General features: G+C 46.8%; 1 protein-coding gene across 10 annotated transcripts in view; it reads right to left on the bottom strand.

Moving 5' to 3' along the window:
• EGFL7 (EGF like domain multiple 7) overlaps positions 1 to 21197 on the bottom strand; it is a 33828-nt gene extending 12631 nt beyond the window's left edge. The window contains exons 1-7 of one of the 10 annotated variants that reach the window (XM_043499006.1): positions 20873 to 21197; positions 14580 to 14649; positions 11179 to 11405; positions 5283 to 5480; positions 2637 to 2759; positions 2034 to 2146; positions 103 to 198 (exon numbers count right to left, since the gene is read on the bottom strand). In XM_043499006.1, the coding sequence (XP_043354941.1) occupies positions 103 to 198; positions 2034 to 2146; positions 2637 to 2759; positions 5283 to 5362 (412 nt within the window). In that variant the 5' untranslated portion in view covers positions 5363 to 5480; positions 11179 to 11405; positions 14580 to 14649; positions 20873 to 21197. Of the gene's footprint in view, positions 1 to 102; positions 199 to 2033; positions 2147 to 2636; positions 5481 to 7877; positions 8584 to 11178; positions 11406 to 14579; positions 14650 to 17944; positions 17985 to 19333; positions 19359 to 19781; positions 19889 to 20302; positions 20363 to 20872 lie in introns of those variants that run through there. The other 9 variants (XM_038374508.2, XM_038374507.2, XM_043499002.1 and 6 more) reach the window with 9 other exon arrangements.
• Positions 21198 to 22910: the final 1713 nt, after the last annotated feature.

Genomic DNA, 22910 nt, shown 5'->3' on the forward strand with positions numbered 1-22910 from the left:
CCTGCTATATTCCGCTGCCCCCCTGCCCTGCTCCCATCGCCCCGGCAAAGGGAATCCCAGGGAAGATACTGAAATACAAAACAGGGAAACCAGAGCTGTTACCTGACTGGCAGGATTTCCCCCTCCAGCCTGGGGCACAGGAGCATCTGTCTGGGGCTGAGCAGCTCCCTCCATTTTGACAAGGCAACCTGCAAATGGCTGTAAAACAGTAACGCACGGTCACCGTGTTGCCGAGGCAAATGTCTGGGCCTCCGTCACACGCACGTGCTCTCACCATTGCGGATTCCTGTTGTCGGGGAGATTTTATTACACACTTGTGAACTCCTGTCCATGCCTTTGTGCGGAGCACAGCTATGGACTGTTCCTGGCCGCCAGCAGAAGACAGGAGACTGTTAAAGGGGAGTAAAACCATGGGGCCGGATCCTCAGCTGCTGTCAATACCCATAGCTCCATTAAGATCAGCGTCACACGGCCCCTTGCCACCAGCTGAGGACCCCACCCCATGAATGCCACAGCCTCCATAGTGAACCAGATCTGTATTACGCTCAGCATGTGGCACGTCCAGTGAGGCTGACGGGCATTCTGCGTGAGACAAGCAGTAGAATACACCACCGTGACTCACAGAGGGCAAAGGTGTGAACACCTCGCTCCCATGGGCCAGCAACGAGACGACGTGTGCAAATAGCTGCTCCCAGTGGATGTAAGAGGTTCGCAATCCAGCCCAGAGTTGGTCAGAGATCCCTGAGCAGATCAGAAAGGAGGAATCAGCCCCAGAAACTCAGTATAAGGTGACCAGATGTCCCGATTTTATAGGGACAGTCCTGATATTTGGGGCTTTTTCTTCTATCGTCCCCCCCCGTCCCGATTTTTCATACTTGCTGTCTGGTCAGCCTAACTCAGTATTTTCATATAGCCTGCTAATAACTCCGGGAGCTCATCAAATGAAGCAACAGATCTAGGACAGTGTCTTGAATGGCATTGAGGTGATGCCTGGAAAGCCTTTCCACTTGTGCAATAAACAGTCTTTCATTTGTAGCTTAACCCATTCCAGCCCTGGAAAGAGGAAGACATCCTTAGAGTCTGCGAAGGGAGTGGGGTGGGGGGTGAAGAGGGGACCTGCAGCAGCTCTCAATCAGTGAGAGGCTCTGGGAAGCTTTAGTATATCACAGTCTGGTTTGATCTAGTAAGAGATTAGCCTCTGATGTGCTTGGCATTCTTTTTGCGCTGTTCATCACTATTTCCCCCGAAAAGCAGAGCCATTCCATTACTGCTGATTTATGCGGAAAGGGTTTATTAATTTCTCCTCTGGTATATGCCAAGCTAATAAAGCGATATATGCACAAGGCAAGCAAAGCAAGGCTATAAATGAATGGCTAATTGAAACCGATTTGTTCTCACAGGCGGATGTTGGAAGGAAAAGTGCCTGCTTAGTACAAGAGAGAATTACACTAATTTCAGACAGATCTGGTAATGAGGGCAGTGACTGGATAGGCTTTTGAGGCACACAGCGGTCATGATCAGAGAGGCGCTGAGAGCCCTCAGCAGTGTGTTAACAGCCCCTGTCTACGCTGTATTTCCTTTCCACCAGCTGCACTGTGTTTCCTTCTCACCAGCATTCTGTACTAGGAGAACCACTCCCACCAGCATGATGCTAATGCTTTTCATTCAGAGATCTCAAAGCCTTTTGCCAACGTGGGAGTAGTAGGTACAATCCCTGTGTTACGGATGGGTGAGCTCAGGCTCCAAGAGGGTGTGATAGGCCCCTGCCAAGTCAATGGCAAAGTCAGGAACAAAATCCCCATCTCCGGACTCTCAGGTTGGTGCTCAAGCCAGGCTGTAGCTGTCCCTCTCAAGGCTATGGGACTGATTTCTGCTCTTTTTTACACCAGTGTAGATCAGGCAGAAAGCCACCGACGTCAATGAAAAAAGACTGGTGTAAAACCAGTGTAAGGGAGAGCAGGACCAAGGCACCAAAGGGGAGATGCTGCAATCTCATCACGATCCATATTCTTCTCTCTCTGCCACTCATTTACCTTTGTTGCATCCGACTGCATGGGGATTTGCCCGTCTCCATCCGGGGCAGCACATATACATGGGCTGGGAAAACCTCCTGTAGGCCAGGCGATAGGCAACCTTGTATGTGGTTCTGCAATAAGTTTCAGGAAAAGAGTTAGGGACTGAGCCCATATGGGGTGCGGAAAAAGCCAACTGCTTCACCCTGGGGAGAGTCACAATCCTTCCCCCGCCTTGCTCCTAGGCTTAGGGAGTAAACCAGGTCATCCCTTTGCCACTTATTTCCCCTGTTGTGCCAGCCTGGCTCTGCCAACTCCCTATCCCTTCCTGCCCACATGCTCCCAGGAGTAGGGGCCATGCCCGCACCCAAGATTCAAGTACTGCTGTCTCTCCCAACAGGGGTACCGGGGAATGGTCTTCCTCCCTTTAGTGCAGGGGTGATCACTCCTTATACATCTCTGAACAAGCACCCCGGGGAGATGCTGTGTCTCTGGGTGAATCCTTGTCCTCGGCTTCCCCGGAGACTGTAATCCAACCCTGAAGCAGACAGGCAATGCCAGATGCCACCAGTCTGTCTGCAGCAATGGCGCCCGTCATTCCCTGAAGCTGGCTGCTCTCCTCACCTGTACGAACTGCAGAGCCAGTGTCCCTGGCACGTTGTGAGGTAGGGCTGGTAGACAGGCTGCACGTGGGACTCCACATACGAAGCGGCTCTCTTCTGCATCTCTACAGAGCACACCCTGCGGCTAGACAGAAGGCATCGTGTCCCACACAAAGCGAAAGCGACAGGCATAAAGCAACAGGGAATCAGGCCCGAAGGCAGGTGTAGGAATGCAGGTAAGGAATGTGCTCTGAAAACCCTTCCATGGAGCCAAATCCAGCTCCAGTGCAAGAGGATGTAACACCACTGCCATCTGTGCAACTGTGCCCTCTTACTCCATGGCTGCATTTGGCCCATGAGGGACCTGATTCTCAGCTAGTGTCAATGGCCCCATGCCTCCAATGGAGCTATGCCAATTTCCAGTAGCAGAGACTCTGGCCAAGAACCTCGCAGAGGGTCGGTTAAGATGCAATTGCTAAGGCCCCCTTAATTCCTCATTTACTGGAGCAGAGTTTTTGGGGTGCAGCTGGGAAGAGGAGCTGATAGGGCTTCCAAAACTTAACACAAGTAAATATCTTGAATATCAGCTCTATATCCTGCGCCACTGCAGTGGGCCTCACGCAACTGAGAGCTTATATTCTGCACATATCTCAACGAGGTTCTACACTCGCAGATACGCTCCCTTCTCCCCTCAAAGCTGCAAGGCTACCTCTACAGTTTGCATCCAGGCGCCCTTGCTGGCCATCTCCAATCTCCCTGAAAACAATTCCACTCATTCCAATGTCGGGAACAGGTATCTGCAGCGAAAGGGCTGCTGGGTGACTGCCATGCAAGGTCTCAGAACAGAGGCTGACGCAGGCTGCTGTAAAGTTACCGTGCAAAGGAGAGGAATCCAAATCAATTAGTGGGGGGAATCATTTTCCCCCGAACAGCAGATTAAAGGGGACATGTCAACGCTGTAAGAAAAATCATTTGCTTTTTAAATGGCCTTTGATTTGTTTTCGTTCCGAGACTGTGACAGCACTGAAAAACAACACCTAGGTGATGAGAAAAAACAGCAAGGACCAGATTCTGCTCAGTGGGGTAAAATCCCTTCCACTAAGTAGCTCTAAATTTGCACCAGGGTTGCTGAGATCAGGATCTTCTCCCCTCCATACGCACACACATGCAATGTAAAAGTTTCATGAACTTCACATCCAAAGAGTTCTTGGTTAAAGATTTTTGCACCCTTTTGCCAGCTTGAGAGGTTCTGTTCAGCTGGATGTTGTCTGGCACAGATCTTAGCCTCTGGAGTAGAAGCCCACTAAGAAACCCGATTATTTGTGTCAGCTTCCCAGACAAATTAGAAACTTGAACTAAAGTGCTGAAACACTGACACCAGATGCCTTCCATTAATTCAGGATAACTCATTTCACCCTGCTGGATTAATGGTATGAAAGAGGCAGTTTTGCTGACATTATTATGAAGATCTATCTACTCTGGGTGTGTGTATGTATATCAACAGCCAGCCTTGTGTGTGTGTGCACGCACGCACATACATGTGCATGTGCACAAGACAGAGAGATTCAGCTTGTGGACTTCCTTACTACAGGACTGCAAAAGATTCGATATTGTAGCAATGGGCTGGGTCACTCACTGTAAAACCATACGAGATAGGTCAGAACTACAAAACTGGGGTCCAGATATCAATATTTACAAAGTTAGTGGGAAATGAGTTAACTCGGGGGAGCGGGGGAGTCAAATCCAGACTTCCCTGAATTTTAAGATGGCAGTCAGGGGGAAGTTTTGCTTTGGAGCTGGGATGCTGTTTTGACCCATTAGAGAGTTGAGGGCTTGTTGCCCAGTTTATGTCCAAATCTGAATTTCCCCCCAGTTCAAAGTGTGTTTCGATCCAGGGATTTGGTTCAAACCCATCTCTAATTACAATAATAATAGCAGTTATGCATGATCAGATAGGGGACATCAAATCCCATGCTTCAGGGCACAAACTGATTGACACGGTGGTCAGGAAGGAATTTTTCCACCATCTACAGCATTGCCGACTTAGGGGTATGAGATTTTGCACTAGTTTGATGCATCTCATATTGGCTGCTACTTGTGGCAGGATATTGAACGTGGTGAACCGGTCATTTGTGTGTGCATGCATATATACATGTGTACTGGCGGGGGGGGGGGTGCATCTGGAGTGTGTACGTGTGTGTGAATGCATGTGGGTGGGTGTGTCAGTGGTGTGTTTGCACTTATGCTTGAAGGGGGTATATGCCTGCAGGAGTGTACACTAAAGACACAATAAGAAATCTTTAGCTGTGTATGCTCTATTTAGCTTTTTGACTCCCTAAGTCAAGTGGCAAAGATACTCTCTTTGTATATGCTGCATGGACCTAGACCGATACGCTTGAATGTATTTGGATGGCTTTCTGCTTTATAGACGCAGCAAACAAACAAACACCTACACTACCCCAAGAAGAATCTTCAAGGTTGTCTCTTGCCTGTCCCCGCACCTAGAAAGCGGCTCATTCATGTGCAGCAGACTGGCTGAACTTGGCCTTTCATGTCTCCTTGAGCCTGGCCCCCTGAAAGGCCAGTCCTTATTCTGGCTTGCAGAGAAACCCAGCGGTATGCATGCGGCAAGCCAGACTTCTGAAGGATGGACAAAGAAGAGGCTTACCCTGACCGGGCAAAACACTCAGTGCTGGTCACACCAAGGATTAAGACAAATCCCATGAGGAGGCAGCTGATCCTCTGCATTTCCTGTCCTCTGCTGGCTCTTTCTTTCCTGCTGTGCGATATTGTGTGGCATGAAGGGGTGTCACTCTTCAGTGGGAAGCACTGGCTCTTAATGCATGTCTCTCTTCAGTGGGGAACCCTGGAACCAAAAGAATAATGACCTTACCATGCTGCGTCCTTTCTGGGACGGTGACATTTCAATAGCCCCCTTTGGGCCTATCGAAAAGACAGCACAGGGGAGCAAGGTGTATTGCTACTTTCACTCTAAGGGACTAGGAATTTCCCTGCTGTTCGCTAGCAAAGCAATGCGGGATATGCTCTTACGATTATTCAGTGGGAGCTAAGTAGGTTTTAAAAGTGAAGCAGCAAAAACAATTTCATGGTGTTGTTTCTGGCTTGGGACTCATGCGATCTGGGTTCAATACCCAGCTCAGCCAAAATCTCCCTGTGTGACCTGGGGCAAATCACTATAGGTGCCCCATCTGGCACAGGGATAAAAATATTTCCTTTGTCTCGTTAGCCCCTAAGCATTTTGGGGCAGGGACTGGCATTTCTTATTTGTCTGTACAGCCTCTAGCATGGCCTCGTTGTTACTGCACTATTAGTAACATTAGGATAGCAGTCCCACTGATGGGTTTTAAAATAAACAAACATCACTAATGCCAACCACCCACTGCTCACGAGTAACCCTACAACGACAACGGAGCATGTGCAGCCCAGACCTCACGAGTGAGTCACCCTGGAATAACAAACCAGTATGTCCGGCCAATCCTCACAACCAACCCTACAATAACAAAGCACCTGTGCAGCCTGCAGCTCACAAGTCACTCTACACTAACAATCCAGCATGTACAGCAGCCTTCCGACACCAAACCGTTGTGCATGTACCAGCAAGGATAAGAAAAGAAGGTAATAGAGCTGAGCCTGAAGGGTGTTCCATGTAAAAGTGCTTAAAAAAAATTAGAGAGGGTTATTGTTATTTCGCATCTGATTCACATTAAATACTTCTGGGTCAAATCTTCTGCTGGCCATAAAAACCTACATCGGTCCAATGAAGCCAGTGAAGTTACGCTGATCTACACCCTCTGAAAATCTGTCCCCACAAGTTTCTAAACCCACAAGTTTAAGAAGCTTTTCTTTTTCTAGGAATAAAGTAAATGGCTTGTTGAGCTGTATCATTCTGAAATATGCCACTAGTGCCAGACAGGGAGGCCAGTACAAAGGTCTGCAATATATATGGCATCATAAAGCCACACGTGTCTCACTAAATGAAATAGTGAAATCATGTCTCATTCCCTCTTAAACACAAGGGTCCTCTCCAGTGCTTTAGAAGGCTGAATCTTTTCTCTGCAAAGCCAATACTAACCAAGTTGGGAACAAAGAGGCATTGATTCTGCTTGCAGAAGGCAAATACACAAGGCAGCGTTCTAGCGGGTCAATAAAGATATCTAATTTAAACAATCCGTTGACCTCCAGGTGATGGAAGTTAAAGGGAGAAAAACAACAAATCAAATACATGACAATGAAAGAGAGTCAGCCTTTCTGACTGTACCCTCTGAAACAAATCATTTTTATTGGGAGACACAAGCTTAATAAGATACAACCCCATGGAAACGGGGAAATGTCACACTGATATAGTGAAAAGCTTGTTAAAGGGGAAATCAAGCCTGGAAATAGAATTGGAATGATCCAGGCTCATGTCATGGCACTTCTTTAGAAGAATTTCCAGCTCTCCAGATCTTCAGCTGGTATAGCGCCACTGAAGCCCGGTGCAACGCCAGCTGAGCATCTGGTTCAAAGCAGAGCAAGGCGGCCATATGGCTAATAATGGTGATGGGACAGAAACCAACCCCTCGTGGATTGGATCCTATGTCCAGAGGTACCGTGGAAGAGGTCAGAAGCAGCGAGGAAGGTCTGGAGCAGAGGGGGAAGTGAGGTCCAGAACAGAGGAGGAAGAGCTATAGAAAAGATAACACGGGCCCTCACTCCAAACACTCTTGCTCAAGGTGCGGCTGGATTAGGTCAGCTACAGCCAATGAGGGGACTTATATTAGCAGGCAGGTTGTATCCTTGAAGAGGACAAATGCAGTGATGCCCAGGTAAGGGATTGGGCCCCTAGAGAACATGAGGGAAATGGCCCACAGAAGCAACTGAGAAAGAGACGGACGGCTTGACGCTGGTTAAAATCCTGAGCTCAGTTTCACCCTGACAGTTCCGTGGACTAGATCCATGCATTTGAAGGCCAGAAAGGACTTTACAGTCACCTGGCCCCAAAAAGGCAGAGCAGACTCCATCAGAAGGCTGACGAGCAAACCTCCCTCTTCTTGTAAAGGCACAGAGGCTACCATCACATCACCCTATTTGGTCTGATTAATCCTAAATAGTTTGTATTTAGGATTATTGATAGTGTTGGCTGCCTCCCATGCGCCCCCTCGTGGCCGGGCCAGGGGCATGTGCAGTGCCCTGGCTCTATTTTCCCCTTCTCCAGGGCTCCTTAAACAATCACCATTCCAAAGAAAATTAAAACATTCCCCACCTGGGAGCTCAATGTATGTGTTCACTCCTTAACACATGCTGACCCAACCCCAGTACAGTTCAATGGCTTCCCAGGAACCAAACTTGCTCCCAACAGCTGCTTCTTCAAGCCAGCTGCAGCTCCTTCATCTTCTGTTTCCCAAGGAGCTTCACTGCAGCCACCGGCTGCTCTTTATAGGGAATTACTTGATCCCATTCAGGTGGGGCTTATCCTGTATTCAGGGCTGGCTTAGCTCTAGGCTCTCCAGCCCATGGGGCAAGCCACCCCCTTACTGGTGCCAAATCACCACCAAGTTGCTCCTTTTGTTGCCCCTTTTGGGTGGGGGGGAGGGAAGGGGCCAAAAATCTTTTCCACCCTGGGTGACAAAACACCTGCTCAGATGCTGCACAGACCTTGCGCTGGCTGTCTACACCAAATTCACCCTCTAGTTAGTAATTTGTGGTGCTGGCCTCCACAAGGAATCAAGCTTAGGTTCATTTACAGAAATAAGAATGTCAACCACCAATGGAAAGAAAAGAAAACTCTTTTGCACACCTCAGCGCACAGGGAGACATCTTACAACGGCTTGGGTGGTCTGATGACCCTCCTAATTCCCTCCAACCTCACCTAGGCTAGAGCACGGTGCAAATTCTCAGTAAAATCATAATCCTCCGTGCCAATGGTATTTCTTCAACAAGACTGAATTCCGCATTCTAAATCAAACCCCGAAGATCATCTCAGACCTTCGACCAAACTTCACTGACAGAGTTTTTCCTGCATGGGGGTGGCAAAGAGGCCTGGGTCCAGAAGGACAATTTGTTTTGTTCTGTTTTTAAAAATCAAAAACTCTAAAACAGGATTGTTTTGCCCCCCACCCATCAGAATGTATCTCCGCCTCCACGGTGTTTTAAAATCAGGGTTGTTCAACGTCAGCTCAAGATCCAACCTTGATCAAATTAGAGCTGTTCTACACGTTTTAATGCACAAAGGAAGCCAGGACCCCTGAAAGCTGCAGAAGATGCCTAATGCTTGTTTGTCAAATTGTAATTTAGCACTGTCTTTTCTCTGATCTCTCTTCTAAAATGATTGACAGGGGTAACAATGCTTTTTCTGTTTATGTCCCAGAAAAATCTGTGTGTGACGAGAACAACAAAACCCCAACAAAATACATTTCTGCACACTCTCTCTAATCTCAACAGTGTCTCAAGTTTTATAATGTAAAGTATGTTGCTCTGTTCATATAAGGCTACTGTATGTAGTTCTATGCTCCTGAAATGCTAGGAAGCACCAAAGCCTGGTAATATGAGCGTCTGTAGCCAAATATGATTCCAGTGTTGCATCTGACTTCTATCCAAAAATATACGCTAAAATTCCTGCCCTCAGAGCTGATCCCTAAACTACTGCAGGAGCCAACAGAAAACATTATCACATGTTGTGTGTCAACTATGCTACTTTCGCCTGCTCTGTAGCTGAAACCCAAGAACCGGCTAAAGTCTATTATTGAATCATTGTGTCGGGGACTATTTTCTAAGTGGCGCAGGAGGGTTCAGGCCCACCGCTCCCATTCACCTCCGGGAGTGAAAACGTTCCTGAAGGATCCATTCTGACATTCGTCATGTGGGACTTCTGGGAGTCATGTTCCCGTCACGGGAGTGCCCTGATCCTACCTGGAGATGTGTAACTCAAACTCTTTTGGACTTGAGCAAGAGACAGAGCAACTTTCTCAAGGATCCCCAAACTACTCACGGCAATTCTTCCTCCAGTCTGCCAGGACAGGCGCTGGGGCTCATTAGTATTCCACAGGCCTCTGCAGTAGAGTACTGTGCAGCTGAAATGTCATATTCAGTAAGCATATTACGACAAGATCCTGCAGCCAGTGGTGCTAAAGATTAGATCGATAGATAGATGGGGTGGATGGGGATAGATAGATAGACAGACAGACAGACAGACAGATAGATTAGTTAGAGGAGGCAGATAGGGATAGATAGACAGACAGACGGGGCAGATAGGGATAGATAGATAGATAGATAGATAGATAGATAGATAGATAGATAGATAGATAGATAGATAGATAGATAGAAGGGGCAGATAGGGATATATAGATAGACAGGGCAGATAGGGATGGATAGATAGATAGATTAGTTAGATGGGGCAGATAGGGATAGATAGACAGACAGACGGGGCAGATAGGGATAGATAGATAGATAGATAGATAGATAGATAGATAGATAGATAGATAGATAGAAGGGGCAGATAGGGATATATAGATAGACAGGGCAGATAGGGATGGATAGATAGATAGATTAGTTAGATGGGGCAGATAGGGATAGATAGACAGACAGACGGGGCAGATAGGGATAGATAGATAGATAGATAAATAGATAGATAGATAGATAGACAAAAATTTCAGATGAGCCCCAGCTCAGATCCAAACTTTGCCAAACTTTGGCGTGTCTGGTTAAGAATTTGAATGAATCTTTTTCTAAATTAACCATTTTTTAAAAATAGAGATGAATCCAACGTCTGCCCTTGTGGCGCATAGGGAAGATGTGTCTCCTTCTGCAAGCGCTATAGGATTCTGCTAAGATTGTCAACCCTGAAGGTCAATCATCCACTTAAGACAACTGTCAACAACCATCAACTAACTTCCTGAACGACAGAGCTGTCCATCTCCCTGCCTCCCCTCCTTTGGGCATTTCAGTCTCAGAGCCGCTAGAGGGGGGCCTTTCCTAAGGGTCAAAGAGACCCCTGGAGCTATTCTGAGCTCCCCTGCAAAAGACAAGCCAACTGTTGCAGGGGTGGGCGCGCGCTGCTGCCCCAGTAACCCAGGGCAGCCCTGCTGGGGGGGGACCCCATGTTAGGGGCTCCATCAGGGCAGGCCAAGTCACCAGCTCAGTTTCTTTCCGGCTGATCCAGCCACGCGTCTGGGATGACTGGGTGCAGGGGCATCTGTGATGCCGGCGCAAGTCCTGATGCTGCTACCTTGCATCTCCGCAAACTCCCCACCTGGCCCCTATGATCGCCCCTTTCGGGTCTGATCCTGCCGCTTTGGGAACCGCTCCTGCAGAAGCGCGTCAGATTTTGCAAATAACCCAGGGCATCCCTTCCCTCCCAACCACCATCACTGCCTTTTTGCAAGGAGGAGGCTTCCCCCACAAATTTGGACCCAGCAGACAGCGCGTGCAAAGAAATCCGAATTGCAAAGCAAGCGGGGGGGACCTCACCGCACGTGAGTCGAAACTTTGCAGCCCCCTGGTCAGAGCGGTTTGCAAAGCTGGGGCTCAGCCATGAAGTTGCAATCTCCGATTTCCAGCCTACTTACTTTTCCTGCCGCTCCTAGGAAGGCGAATTTGCAGAGCGAGGGAGAGAGCGCGAACTGCCCTGAGCTCGCCTGCCCCACAGTAGCTGCGCACACGCCGGAGCCCCTGCCCCCAGCTTGACCGACCAGCCCGCGGTCTGTAGCCCCTTTGCATTTCCTTCCCCCCGGGGCTGTGCCGCACCCCTCGCCTCTGAATCCAATGGGCTCGTGGGAAGGATCAGAGCCGAGCCCTGCACCGCGGGAATGAAACCCACAAAGCAGTTCGGGGGAGAATCCACGTTGCACCGAGGAAGACCCAGCCTCCCCTTCCCCCTGCGGCTGGAAACACCCCCTACCCGGGGGGGTCCACCTGCAGCCTCTCCCGACCCCCCAGGAGAGGGGGAAATCTTCCCCCGCCTTTCCACCTGCGCCTAATAGTCACCTCCGGGGTTACCTCTCTGGGTAGTCTCAGCAGGGGTCCGGAATCCGGATCGTGTCCTGGGGTGACTGCTTACCCATTGCAGCGGGGCAGGACCGTGCAAAGAGGAGCAGGGTGAAGGGGGATCCCAGCGGGGTGCGTGTTCCGCGGGTGCCCCCCTCCCACGTGTGGTACCCTGAACTGGTTTCTAAAATCATCCCCTTCCCAGGAAAGCAACACCCGCTCCGATCCATCCAGCGCACCCCTAGCTGCGGATTGCAAAGGGGGTGGCGGATGAATCTAAATTTTAGGCTCGTGAGCGCTTCCTGGCTCCTCTATCAACAATCAGCCCTGTCTAGGGTCCCCTCAATACAGCTACTAGCCAGCCTGCCAGTGTCAAGATCTACAGCACACCCAGCCGCCTTGCACAAACATGGGCGTGAGGGTGGCTCGAGGATTAGGTCTCCAGGATGCCATGTTTCAGAGCAGCAGCCCTGTTAGTCTGTATTCGCAAAAAAGAACAGGAGGACTTGTGGCCCCTTAGAGACTAACAAATTTATTTGAGCATAAGCTCTCCTGAGCTACAGCCCACTTCATCGGATGCATTGCCATGGATTATCCAAACCCAAATTGCTCACCTGCATGTCGTGCTCACTAGGGGGCGCCAAGCAAACAACCCACCTCAAACCCAACTGCAATCTGAAAGCTCTGGGGGTTGGTTTCCCCCCGGTTCTGTTTCCTTGGGTGGGTTAAATTGCTCTCCGTCCAGCTAGGGCGAGTTGCCTGTTGTCCAGACTGCTGCTTCCCCAGAGAGAAGAGTTCATTCCATGATGGGCTGGGCGCTTTTTCGGCTTAACATGCCCCCCGCAGAATGCAAAACTAAACCATCTGAACCTTAATGGGGCATGTGTTTGTCACGTGTTCTCAATGCACTTTAGAGCAGTGTTTACCCCCTACTTCACGGAAATAGCAGGGCGGGGGTGTTTTTGTTTGTTTTGTTTTGTTGTGGGGGGGTGTTAATTCTGCCTTTTATTTCCAAGAGGCCCCAATTATGTCATTGTGATTAAAGGGTTGGGTTGTGGGTGGGTTTTTTTTTTTCAGTCTAACTTGCAAACTCTCTTTCCAGAGGTTTATAACTCAGTTCAGTGTAAGCTGAGACTCAATGCACAAGGGGTTAGGCTGAGAAGCCAATTTGTTTCTCTTTGCAAAACTTTAGAAAACTCTTTCTAGTGGTTTTTGAGCTACCCAAAAGCAGCAGTGAAGGTCTGGATGTCTCAGGTGCATGACTGAGGAATGCCATTATTTATCGGAGTGTTGTGTACACTAAGAATGAGTTAAAGTGAATTTGAATTCTTGTCTGAGAATCAGTGAAATATCCTTCAGAACTCTCCAAATTACCAACACATCTCAGGGTATGTCTACAGGACAGCCAGGACTGCGGCACACCCACGGTGCTGCAACTGTGCCACTGTAGTGCGGTAGTGTCGGAAGGAGTTTTTCCACCTACATGGTTAATCCATCTCTATGAGAGGTAGTAACTAAGTCGACGCTAGAATTCTTCCTTCAACTTAGCCACGTCTACAAAGGGTCAACTTAACAATGTCGCACAAGGCGCAAAATTTTTCACAGCCCTGAGCGACGTAGCTAGGTCGATCTAATTTTTACCTATAAATCTGACCTAACAAATCCTATGACACTTCAAGAACCAGGCATCAAAGCTCAAGGGCATAGGGCCCAGTTCTAGCAAAGACAGTGGTGCTCAGCAGTTCGCAGGATCAGCTCCTTACACATTACATTACACAACAGAATAAGATAAAAGCGTAAATGCTACGGCCCAAATGTGTCCCTGGTGCATTTTCATTTCCTCTACCCCAGTTTCACTACAAGGAACACATCAAGCCTAATGGCCCAGCTGCCCACAGACTTCCTCGCTTTGCATGTTATTTTGTTAGACGTGTTGGTCAATTATCAAAGACAATTGTTCCATCCCTTTGTGCAAACCAGGATTTGCTTTGTTTCTATCTTTCCTCATAAGGAATTAGAGCAAAGTCGTGCTATTGTTCCTAAAACAACTTAGCGCAGTCTCCTGCCACCTGGCCATCCACAGAATTTCCCCCAAAGCCAGCAGGAGCCTGGCGTGTGAAGGAAGGTCAGGATATGGTCCACATGGGAATATTTGTTACCCTCTAGCTTGGGTTGGGTTTTTTTTAGCACATGGACATTTAGGGGAAATAGCAGATAGACAACAGCAGCTCAGAAATTGCTGGCACTTCTACTGTCTGGGAGTTGTGCAGGCTGCTGATTTAAGCCCAGCTGCCCCCGGTCCACAGTCACATCAGCTGAAGGTTGGAGCTAGAGCCCCAGCACAAGGTCACGATGCACTGGGGCTGATTCTCCACTGCTGTGCATTCATTTACACCCATGCCAAGTGAGCGTGAAACACAACGCGCCAGATCCTCAGCTGACGCCCTAGCTCCATCAGCCGAGGCACTTGCCCCACCATTGTGTCTTGAGAGCATATTATCCCCCCTTTGCCCTGGTGTAAATGACAAGGAGCAGGGGAGTGGAGAATGAGATGCCATGCATGTGATGGGACGGAGCGAGCACATGAGAGGAGTCCAGCTCCCCAGAGGCAGAGGTGATAACCAACCCCATCAAAGGAAAAGGTTATTGGCTCTGATTGAAAAGGTAGCTCCCCTTTGTGTAGCATCTTGCATTATGTAAGCCCGAAACAGGAATTGTTTTATTCCTCCATCTGGATCCATCTACCCCTGGAGAATTATTTAAACTCATTTAATCTCATAAACTCAACACACAGACAGCCCTTCCCGAGAGCCTCACAGGGACAGTAATAACCTTAATGCACAGTCTATTATTGCAGCTCTACTGCCTGGGGGAAATGAACAGTGCCCGCTATGGAACTCTGCTTCCAAAGATATTTCTATTAGCCAAGTGAAAAGCTTGTCCATAAAGGTGTTGGAATTCATTTCACTGCTGTGTCACTCACCTGATCTGTTGAAATCAGTCATTTGTCATGAACGGAGGATGCTTCCTTTAAACGGCACCATGATTTCTTACTGTTGAAACAAATAAAACCACGGTTATGCACTGCCATTCTCCTGACATATGATTTCCTTGATTCAGATCTTAATCATTCTGGACCTGCTTTTGGATTCCTTGTGCACCCAACTCTCTCTCCAGACTATTTGGGTGGGGTAGCAGGAGTACAGGATCAGGCTCAATCTCAATACACTTTTAGCGAATAATGGAACCACACTACAAAAATGCAACCATGTGTTGGTGGCGAATGGATGGAAAGAAGTGACTGGCGCTGTTGTAGGACAGTGTCCATCCTTGGGATGGTACATTTTCTTTATGTGCAACGCAAGTCCTGGAGGACACATTTTCACTGTGGGGTTTGCATGAGCACGATCCTTTACACTGGTATAAATTGGGAGTATCCCCACCAAAGTCAGTGGAGTGCCACTGGTTTAAATCTGGCACAAGAGGAAAATCAGGTCCTGTGTGACTTTAGATTGTTCCAAAGTGCAGTTATAAAATAGGCAGCACTATATTATGCTGTATCCAATAGTCATTCCAAAGCAATGCGTGAGGCTGAATTAGGTCCTTAATTCCCATCTTCCTTAAACTCATTTGAAAATCCCAGTTTTAAAGCATCAGTGCACAGCCCCAAGCAGTGTGTTATCCCATCCCCAGGGCTCGTCTGCATGGAGGAATAGCCTGGAATAGCCATTCTACACTAGCTCTCCATATGTATGCTCTTATTCTGCACTGCCTTTGGGCAGTTTAGCTTAATCCCCTTTGGAAACAAAAAGCCCACCCCACCCCACCCTGAGTGGAATAAGAGCACACCCTAGTTTATTTCACAATAGCTTCCCCGTGCAGCATGTTATGCCATTCTCAGTGGTCCACCCCTAGGAATATGCTATTTCATCCCCAAACCGAGTGTTATCCCACCCCTAATACTCATCCTTGAGCAATGTTATACATACTCAGTGCCCATTCCTAAACACTATGTTATACCAGCTGCAGTACTTTCAGACATGTTCGAAATTTGCCAACAAACACAGAAACACAACTCTATGGACAGATATTTCAGTCATCTTTGAATTCCTAGGGCGTATAATGCTCTATCAACATTGCACAATGAATCCTCATCTCATTCCTTGGAGGGACGTCAGCGATATTATCCCCGCTCTTCTGATGGGGAAATGGAGGCAGAGCGGTTATGTGACTCATCAAAGACCACAGAAAAAGTTAGTGTCAGAGCTAGGCATAAAATTCAGGAATTGCTGGTGCCCTGGCCTGTGTTCGACCCACTACACTACACCACTCTTTGCCAAACTGCATCTGAATTTAAGGTGAAATATTTGACTGGAAAATTTGGGGCCCAATCCTGTAAGATTCCAAGCACCCTCAACCTCAAGTCAATGAGTAGCAGGTGCTCAGCTTTGCAGGATTATTCCTTAGTTATGTAACAGAAGTGTAAAATCATACTTAGATACCAATATGTGAACAAGGGTGGATTAATTCACACCTAACTGCATTCATGGCACACAGCATTTAGCTTCACATCTAATAACAACACACTAGGTAGGAATAAATACACCATAATTCAAGCTCTCTGTTATCTTATTGCTTAATTATTTCTGAAGTGCATTGCAGCAATTTATAATTTGCTATTATTTTAGTTGCTAAAATGTTTGAATTTTTGCTCCTTTTTCTAGGACAAATCTTTAGTCAGGCAAACTCTCACTGACATCAGTGTCACCTAGGGAAGGACTGAGGATAAACTGATAAAAATCTATTTGATCCCCTGTCTGTGGGGAAGCATTCAGTGCCCGGGAGTGTAATATTCACTTCACCGGGCCAACGCCCAGATCTTCAAAGTTATTAAATACCACTGAGTACCTGGGCACAAATCCTCAACTGGTGTAAACTGGGATCACTTCCATAATTTAAATGGAGCTGTGGTAATTTACACCACTGAAAATCTGTCCTATTGCTCCATTAATGCTAATGCTATAGGATTTCTGAAAAGAATGTTCATGTCTTTTAGTTCTTGAGTTTAAGTCTATCTGGATTTGATACTATCCCTAAAATGATAGTCTGGACAATTCACCCACGGTGCACCCCGCCAGATATTAAAAGTGGACTCCTGCTATATCTAATATTATTGTTTGGCTCAAGACCAAGAAAGAAACGTTCCTGCATAATCTCTTCCTATTTGTAAAAAAGTTTAAATCTGTCTGCCAATGCAGAGTCTTAGAACAGCAATGCTGCTTTCCCCACAGACTAAAATGTCAATTATTCCACACTCCAAATGCTTTACAGCATCAGTTCTAAATTAAAAGCCAGGTTAAATTTTAAGGGTAAAATTCTTCTATCACACCCTCATCCTCATGTCACCTGCAGTGCAGAGTCTTATAGCATGTGCTGCAATATGCTAGGCACACTGTTTCACATAAACCCACTGACATCAACAGAGCTTACATGAAATCCTATGCAGTGAAGGCTGAGTGTGGGATAAAGATAGGATCCTGGATTCCTTGCACACCCGGTTCCCAGTGACATCAGAGTTTTGGGTGTGCAGCAAATGCTGCAGTAGGGCCCTGATGGGGGAGTACAGGCTTTGGCTCTAGGTCACAAGGGAGTTGTGGCTCTGAAAGAAAATGGTACCCTGTATATATGAAAAATGGATAGGACTAACTAACAGAGGAGACACAATAGGAGATGCAGTACTAAAGCCCTGATTCAGGAAACTATCCCTATTCAGGAAGGCATGTACATAAGAGAATACGAACAGCCACACTGGAGTCAGACCGATGGTCCATGTAGCCCAGTGTCCTGTCTTCCGACAGTGGCCCGTGCCAGGTGCTTCAGAGGGAATGAACAGAACAGGGCAATTTATCAAATTATCCATCCCCAATCATCTAGTCCCAACAAAGTCAATGGGACTTAAACATGTGCTTAAGTGCTTTCCTGAACTGGGCCTTAGAGGCAGTAAAGGGCAGGATAGATAGATAGATAGATAGATAGATAGATAGATAGATAGATAGATAGATAGATAGATAGATAGAAAAGCAAATTCTTAAAACATATTTGCAATAATTTTGCTACAAAATCAGGACTGACCCAGTAGTTGTTCTACACAATGACCTCTCCTGAATTGCAGTGGGGGGTTTGCATGCAGCATAGCTCCAGGAACAGATACCTAAAGTAACAATGATTCTTTAGTGCTTCTTTTTTAAGATACCGAGCATTTCATTTTTTTAGGGAAAACCTGTCCAATTGGAATGCTTGGAAGGGGTCTTTTAAATTAAGGAAACAGAGGAGCAACCCCTATTTCACAAAGTTTGCTAAGAAAAAAGACTGCCCACCATTCTATTCTCTATTGCACTTGCTGTGGACCAGACTCTGATCTCATTTACATGGTGTAAATCCAGAGTAGCTCCACTGAAGTCAGTGCATCTTAAAGCAAGTGAAATTGAGATAAGAATCTGGCCCATAGCCTTTAGCCTGTCAGGTCACCTATCGCCCAGTGCTGTGGACACCTCTGGTCCAAAGTCTACAGTCATTATTCAGGCAAATAGGTAAATGTTTTGCTGGTGTAAAGACAAACACTGAGTGAGGACCTCAGGACTGGCCTCTTATAATTAAATACTATGGCAGTAATTCACTGCAGTCTAATTTTCTCCACCATAAAGCAAATGTATGAGCAACATTAATATCTTTATTATTTAGCCAGGTTTATTATATATTATTACTTATGCTTGCATATTATTTGCACAACATTTAGATGAGACAGTGATGGTCACTGTATAAAAGTCAAGAGAGAGAAACTTACAAAACACGGGTCTCTATTGCACCTGGATCAATCAAGAGTCACTCCATTAACTTCAATGGAATTACACTAGTGTGAAATGGGCATAAGTCAGGAGAGAAATCAGACCCCATGTTTTTTCCTGTACATTCACCCAGCAAAATTACTCCCTAAGGAAATATACTGCCCTCAATCCATTGTGGGAATCAAGCTGAGTTGCATGCATGGATTAAATTGGTTCTTAAATCACAGCTCTGCAAACAAATAGTTGCTTCAAGAAGAAATCGTTTTAAAATAGATCATTTTTCTCTTATGATCTTTTGATTCTAAGAGACTGTTTCTGGTTCAAAAGTGATTGCACATAAGCATGGACCAAAGTAGAGTTTTTCTAGCTTATCGGCTTTACAAGAAGCAGACCAGCGAGGAATACTGGAATTCCCATTACTGTAGGGTGGGTAGTGTAGTGGGAGAGGAGGGCAGAGAGAGATTGAATATAGAAACATTTTAATTTCTCCAGTTTGTTTTTTCTGCCATCTATTCTCTCTCCTCCCCCCATTCCCTTTTTTGTTCTTTTGTGTCTATTTTGAAGGCACACATTAAATCTGCCCCCTTATGCTCTGAATTGACTTACTGTCACATCGCCCATGTATATTGATTGAGACTTAGATTTATTTTGCTGCAATTTGTAAATTTACTGCCCCTCCACAAAATCCATATTATAAAGAAATATGTCAAAATGAGCAAGTTTCTGAGATTCAATTTCTCTTCATTAGCTGTGGGGGAACCCACTGGAGTTGGGTCTCAGATATTACTGAGGGGTGCAAATTCAGATCCCAGAATTAGACTGTGGATCACAGGGAATAATGTTTAAAAAGTCAAACAAATATACACTCTAGTTACAGTCAGCGTTTTCTTACCCCACTGCTAATTCTGCTGTGATCCACAGTAGATCCAGATTTAATGATGGGGGACGGGATCTGAATCCAGCCACTACATCTGTGTCGCTGACTCATGCAATCAGCTTCCCAGGGCCAATGAAGAGAGTGTCAGAAGCTTGCTCATCAGCTCATCACCTACAGTTCCTTGTTCTTTTATTCTTTGCTTAGTGAATTAATCCGACTACCATGGCAAAATCGTCTTTTCACTCAGAAAAAAATGCCCAATGAGAAAGCATTCCCTAACATTTAACTTCTGTATATCCTCTATCTCCAGTGCCAGCCACCTTTTGAGTATCACAATAACTGACACCCAAAGTACCCTCCAAACTAAGGACAAAAGACAGACCGCCCACCCACATTGTGTTCTGCCCTGGATTGAGGGCAGTATATGGCTACAAACACACTGTAGAGATGTAACATCACTTACCCCTGAAATGCAGCCCCCTCTGGGATGAAATGTGACAGCTCTTTAACAGCACACAGAACTCCGCAGGTCAGTTCAGGGAATCAGGGCAGAAAGTATGGAAATCACCCAGCTATATAGCTGTAACTTCAGATGATCTTTGACTTCTTGCTTGCCAGAATCAGATAATTCTCAGCAAATAGAAGCACACTAAATATCCAGGATATGCTGCCCCTATTTGAGATTTCTGGGACATTCCCAACCCCTGGAGATCATTCAGTGCTGTATTTTGCCTAATGACTTTTTTAGCATTGGTAATCGAAAACAACTGGATCTGATTAGTAATAAGCTTTGCATTAGAGCTCTTTGAATCATTGTTACATGGGTGATGAGGAGAGGAGAGAAGGGTGCATATTTGCACTGTATAGCTTTGTACCAACATGCATGTATCATATGCAATACCAATAGCACTCTTAATCATTGTACCAATATGGGGTAGAGAGGAAAGTGAAAGAAAGTAACTTATGGAAACAAATGAGCACTACCTGTATAGTTCTTGCCACTGTCTCTGTTTGCTCCCACAGCCTTAAAACCCAGACTTTGACCTGTACATGGACAGTACATAAATTAAACTTCTTATATTTGACCTCCATCACTCCTCTTTTCAAGACAAACAGCTTGAGTAATGGTGAAGTGAAATTAAAAATTTGCACGAAGGGCTGGATTCTGCCCTCAGCAATACTGAAGACAAAGGAATTCCTCCGGACTTACCCCAGTGTAACAGAGAGCAGAGTTGGCCCTATGTGAGCACACTGGGCTCATCTCAAAAGAAGCCAATAGTTGCTTTAAAAAACTGCTTTGCTGTAAGAATAATTTTTTATTTTTATTTATTGAGCCAGACCCTGAGGTTCTTAGTTACTTTCTCTGGTCTCATGTTCTCTGATGTTCAAAGCCCTGTTGAAGCCACTGGAGAGAGACCTCAGGAACTGCCCTGTTGCTACTGGGATAAAGTAGGCTCTGATTGGCATCTTTATTAACCCTCATTTGCTGGCTTTCCTACCCATCCCCAGCACCCTGCAGCCCTTGGGCACTATGCCCACTCTGGCATACAGTACCTGCTACGTCCTCTCCTCCTCTCTGCGCCCCTCTGCAGTAGCCATGGGAAATAGGCCACCTTCTTCTGCTCCAAGCAACTCTCCACAACCCAGCCACCACCTCCTCTGCTGTTTGTCGCTGCTGCATGGCCAAAGCCTCTCCTCCCCAGCTGGCTGCATCTGCTCCTCTCCTGTGCCTCCCTGGCGTGGCTGGTCACTGGTGCTGCAGGCAGGCAGGAGGTCCCTTTAGAGGTGGAAGGGAGGCTTTTTATGCTTTTCTTCCTGTATAAATCAGGATTGGAATGGACAATCCCAGACAGGACTTCCTGTGTGTGTTGCTCGCTGATAACGAGCTCAGAGAGCAGAACAAACACAGTGGACAGCTCACAGTGGGCCGAGAGAAGGACAGGGCCTAGGGACAAGGCAGAGCTAGCAGCCCTCGTGGGCTTCCCCGTGACACCCCAGTCATGGGGGGGGGGGGCTAAGAGCCTCTCTAGGCCACCTCCAAGCCGTGTGGTGCTGGGACCCGCAGACTGACAGAACACAGACAGCCCCAAGTGGCTGCAGTGAGAGCCCCTCTCTGGAGCTCCCCAAGCTAGTCTGAGGGTCACCCTCAGACTGGGCAGATAGATGGGGGGAGCTTTTCAGAGACACTGGCATGTCTTAGCTTTTAGCAATGAGCCTGGCTGCTCCTCCGACTCTGTGTTAAATCCAGACCCACTGCCTAAAAAACCAGGTCCCCTGTCACACGGCTTTGGGACTGGCGCTGTGGGGAGAGCTGGGCACCACTTGTGCGCCGAGTGGAACTGACCCCTCGCCCTCCATCCCGGAGCACACCCCGATGCTGTCCATGGACATTCTAGCTGCACTCAGGCCAAGACCAAGTGGGACTCTTTCTAGAAGTGTTAAACCCCGCCCAGAACATAGCATCTCTTTTGCTCCCACCGCACTGAGATATTTAAACACACAGGCTCTCAAGTGGCTGATGGGTGAAGAAAACCTACCCACCCCTAAACACCTGGTGAGCTAGAAAACCCTGGACAAGCTACAACTGCATTGGACAGAAGACAATGAGCCTTTCCTATCTGCTTCATCGGTTGGAACTCATCCCAGGGCAGCAGTGACTGAAAGCCAGTAGCATCTGCTGGCTGTTCGGCAGCCTACACAAAATGAGTCTCAGTCAAGTTCCCAAGGGGGAGGCATGCATGTCCCCAGCTGGTGGCTTGCTGGAAGTCAATGCTCTCACATGGCCTCTCCACGTTTAGTTCAGGGCATATTGGTGGGAGAAGCTTGCTGTGCCTGGATTTGGATTAATATCTAATTATATCTATTATTAATTACTGCATCTATTCATATCCAAGTATGGAATTATACATCACAATCATTAAGGGATTTTTTAAAATTCTCACAATACCCCCTGCGAGGTAGAGACGTGTTACTCCCATTTTACAGATGGGGAACTGAGCTACAGGGTAGAATAAGTGACTTGTCCCAGATCACACAGGAAGTCTATAGTCAAGCTGGGAACTGAACCTAACGGGTCATCCTTCCTTGCTTAGCATTTAGTCTAGAGATCGCCATCTGGCACTTTAGCATCCGGTCTACATTCATTAGGAAACAGAAGAAGAAAACATTGGGATGCATAATATTATGGCCCATCAGAACATGGGAATTTTGTCCCCAGGCCAACCCACCAATATTTTCATCAATATTTTGTCAGGATTTCAAAATTCCCCACAATCAAAGTTCAACTACCACGGCTGGTACAACTACCAGTTTTAGCCGGTCAAAGATTGGGGGTGAGGGTAGAAATTCATGTATTTTTCCCTTTTTAAAAATATTGAAATTCACAATTTGGATTAAAAGAAATGACATTTTGAAAACCATGCTATGCCTGGTAAAATATTTGAAACTGTTGCTAATTTTACCTAATCCAACTGAAAGGAAAGAATCTGAAAACACAGCACATGTCTTTACAGCTGCGCTGCCTCCCTTTCTCTGTGCTGGTAGGGGTGAGATTTTTATTTATACCTGTGCTCATTTACACCTTGATTCAGCC

Source organism: Dermochelys coriacea, chromosome 16 (assembly GCF_009764565.3).
Source record: "Dermochelys coriacea isolate rDerCor1 chromosome 16, rDerCor1.pri.v4, whole genome shotgun sequence".
NCBI lineage: Eukaryota > Metazoa > Chordata > Testudines > Dermochelyidae > Dermochelys > Dermochelys coriacea.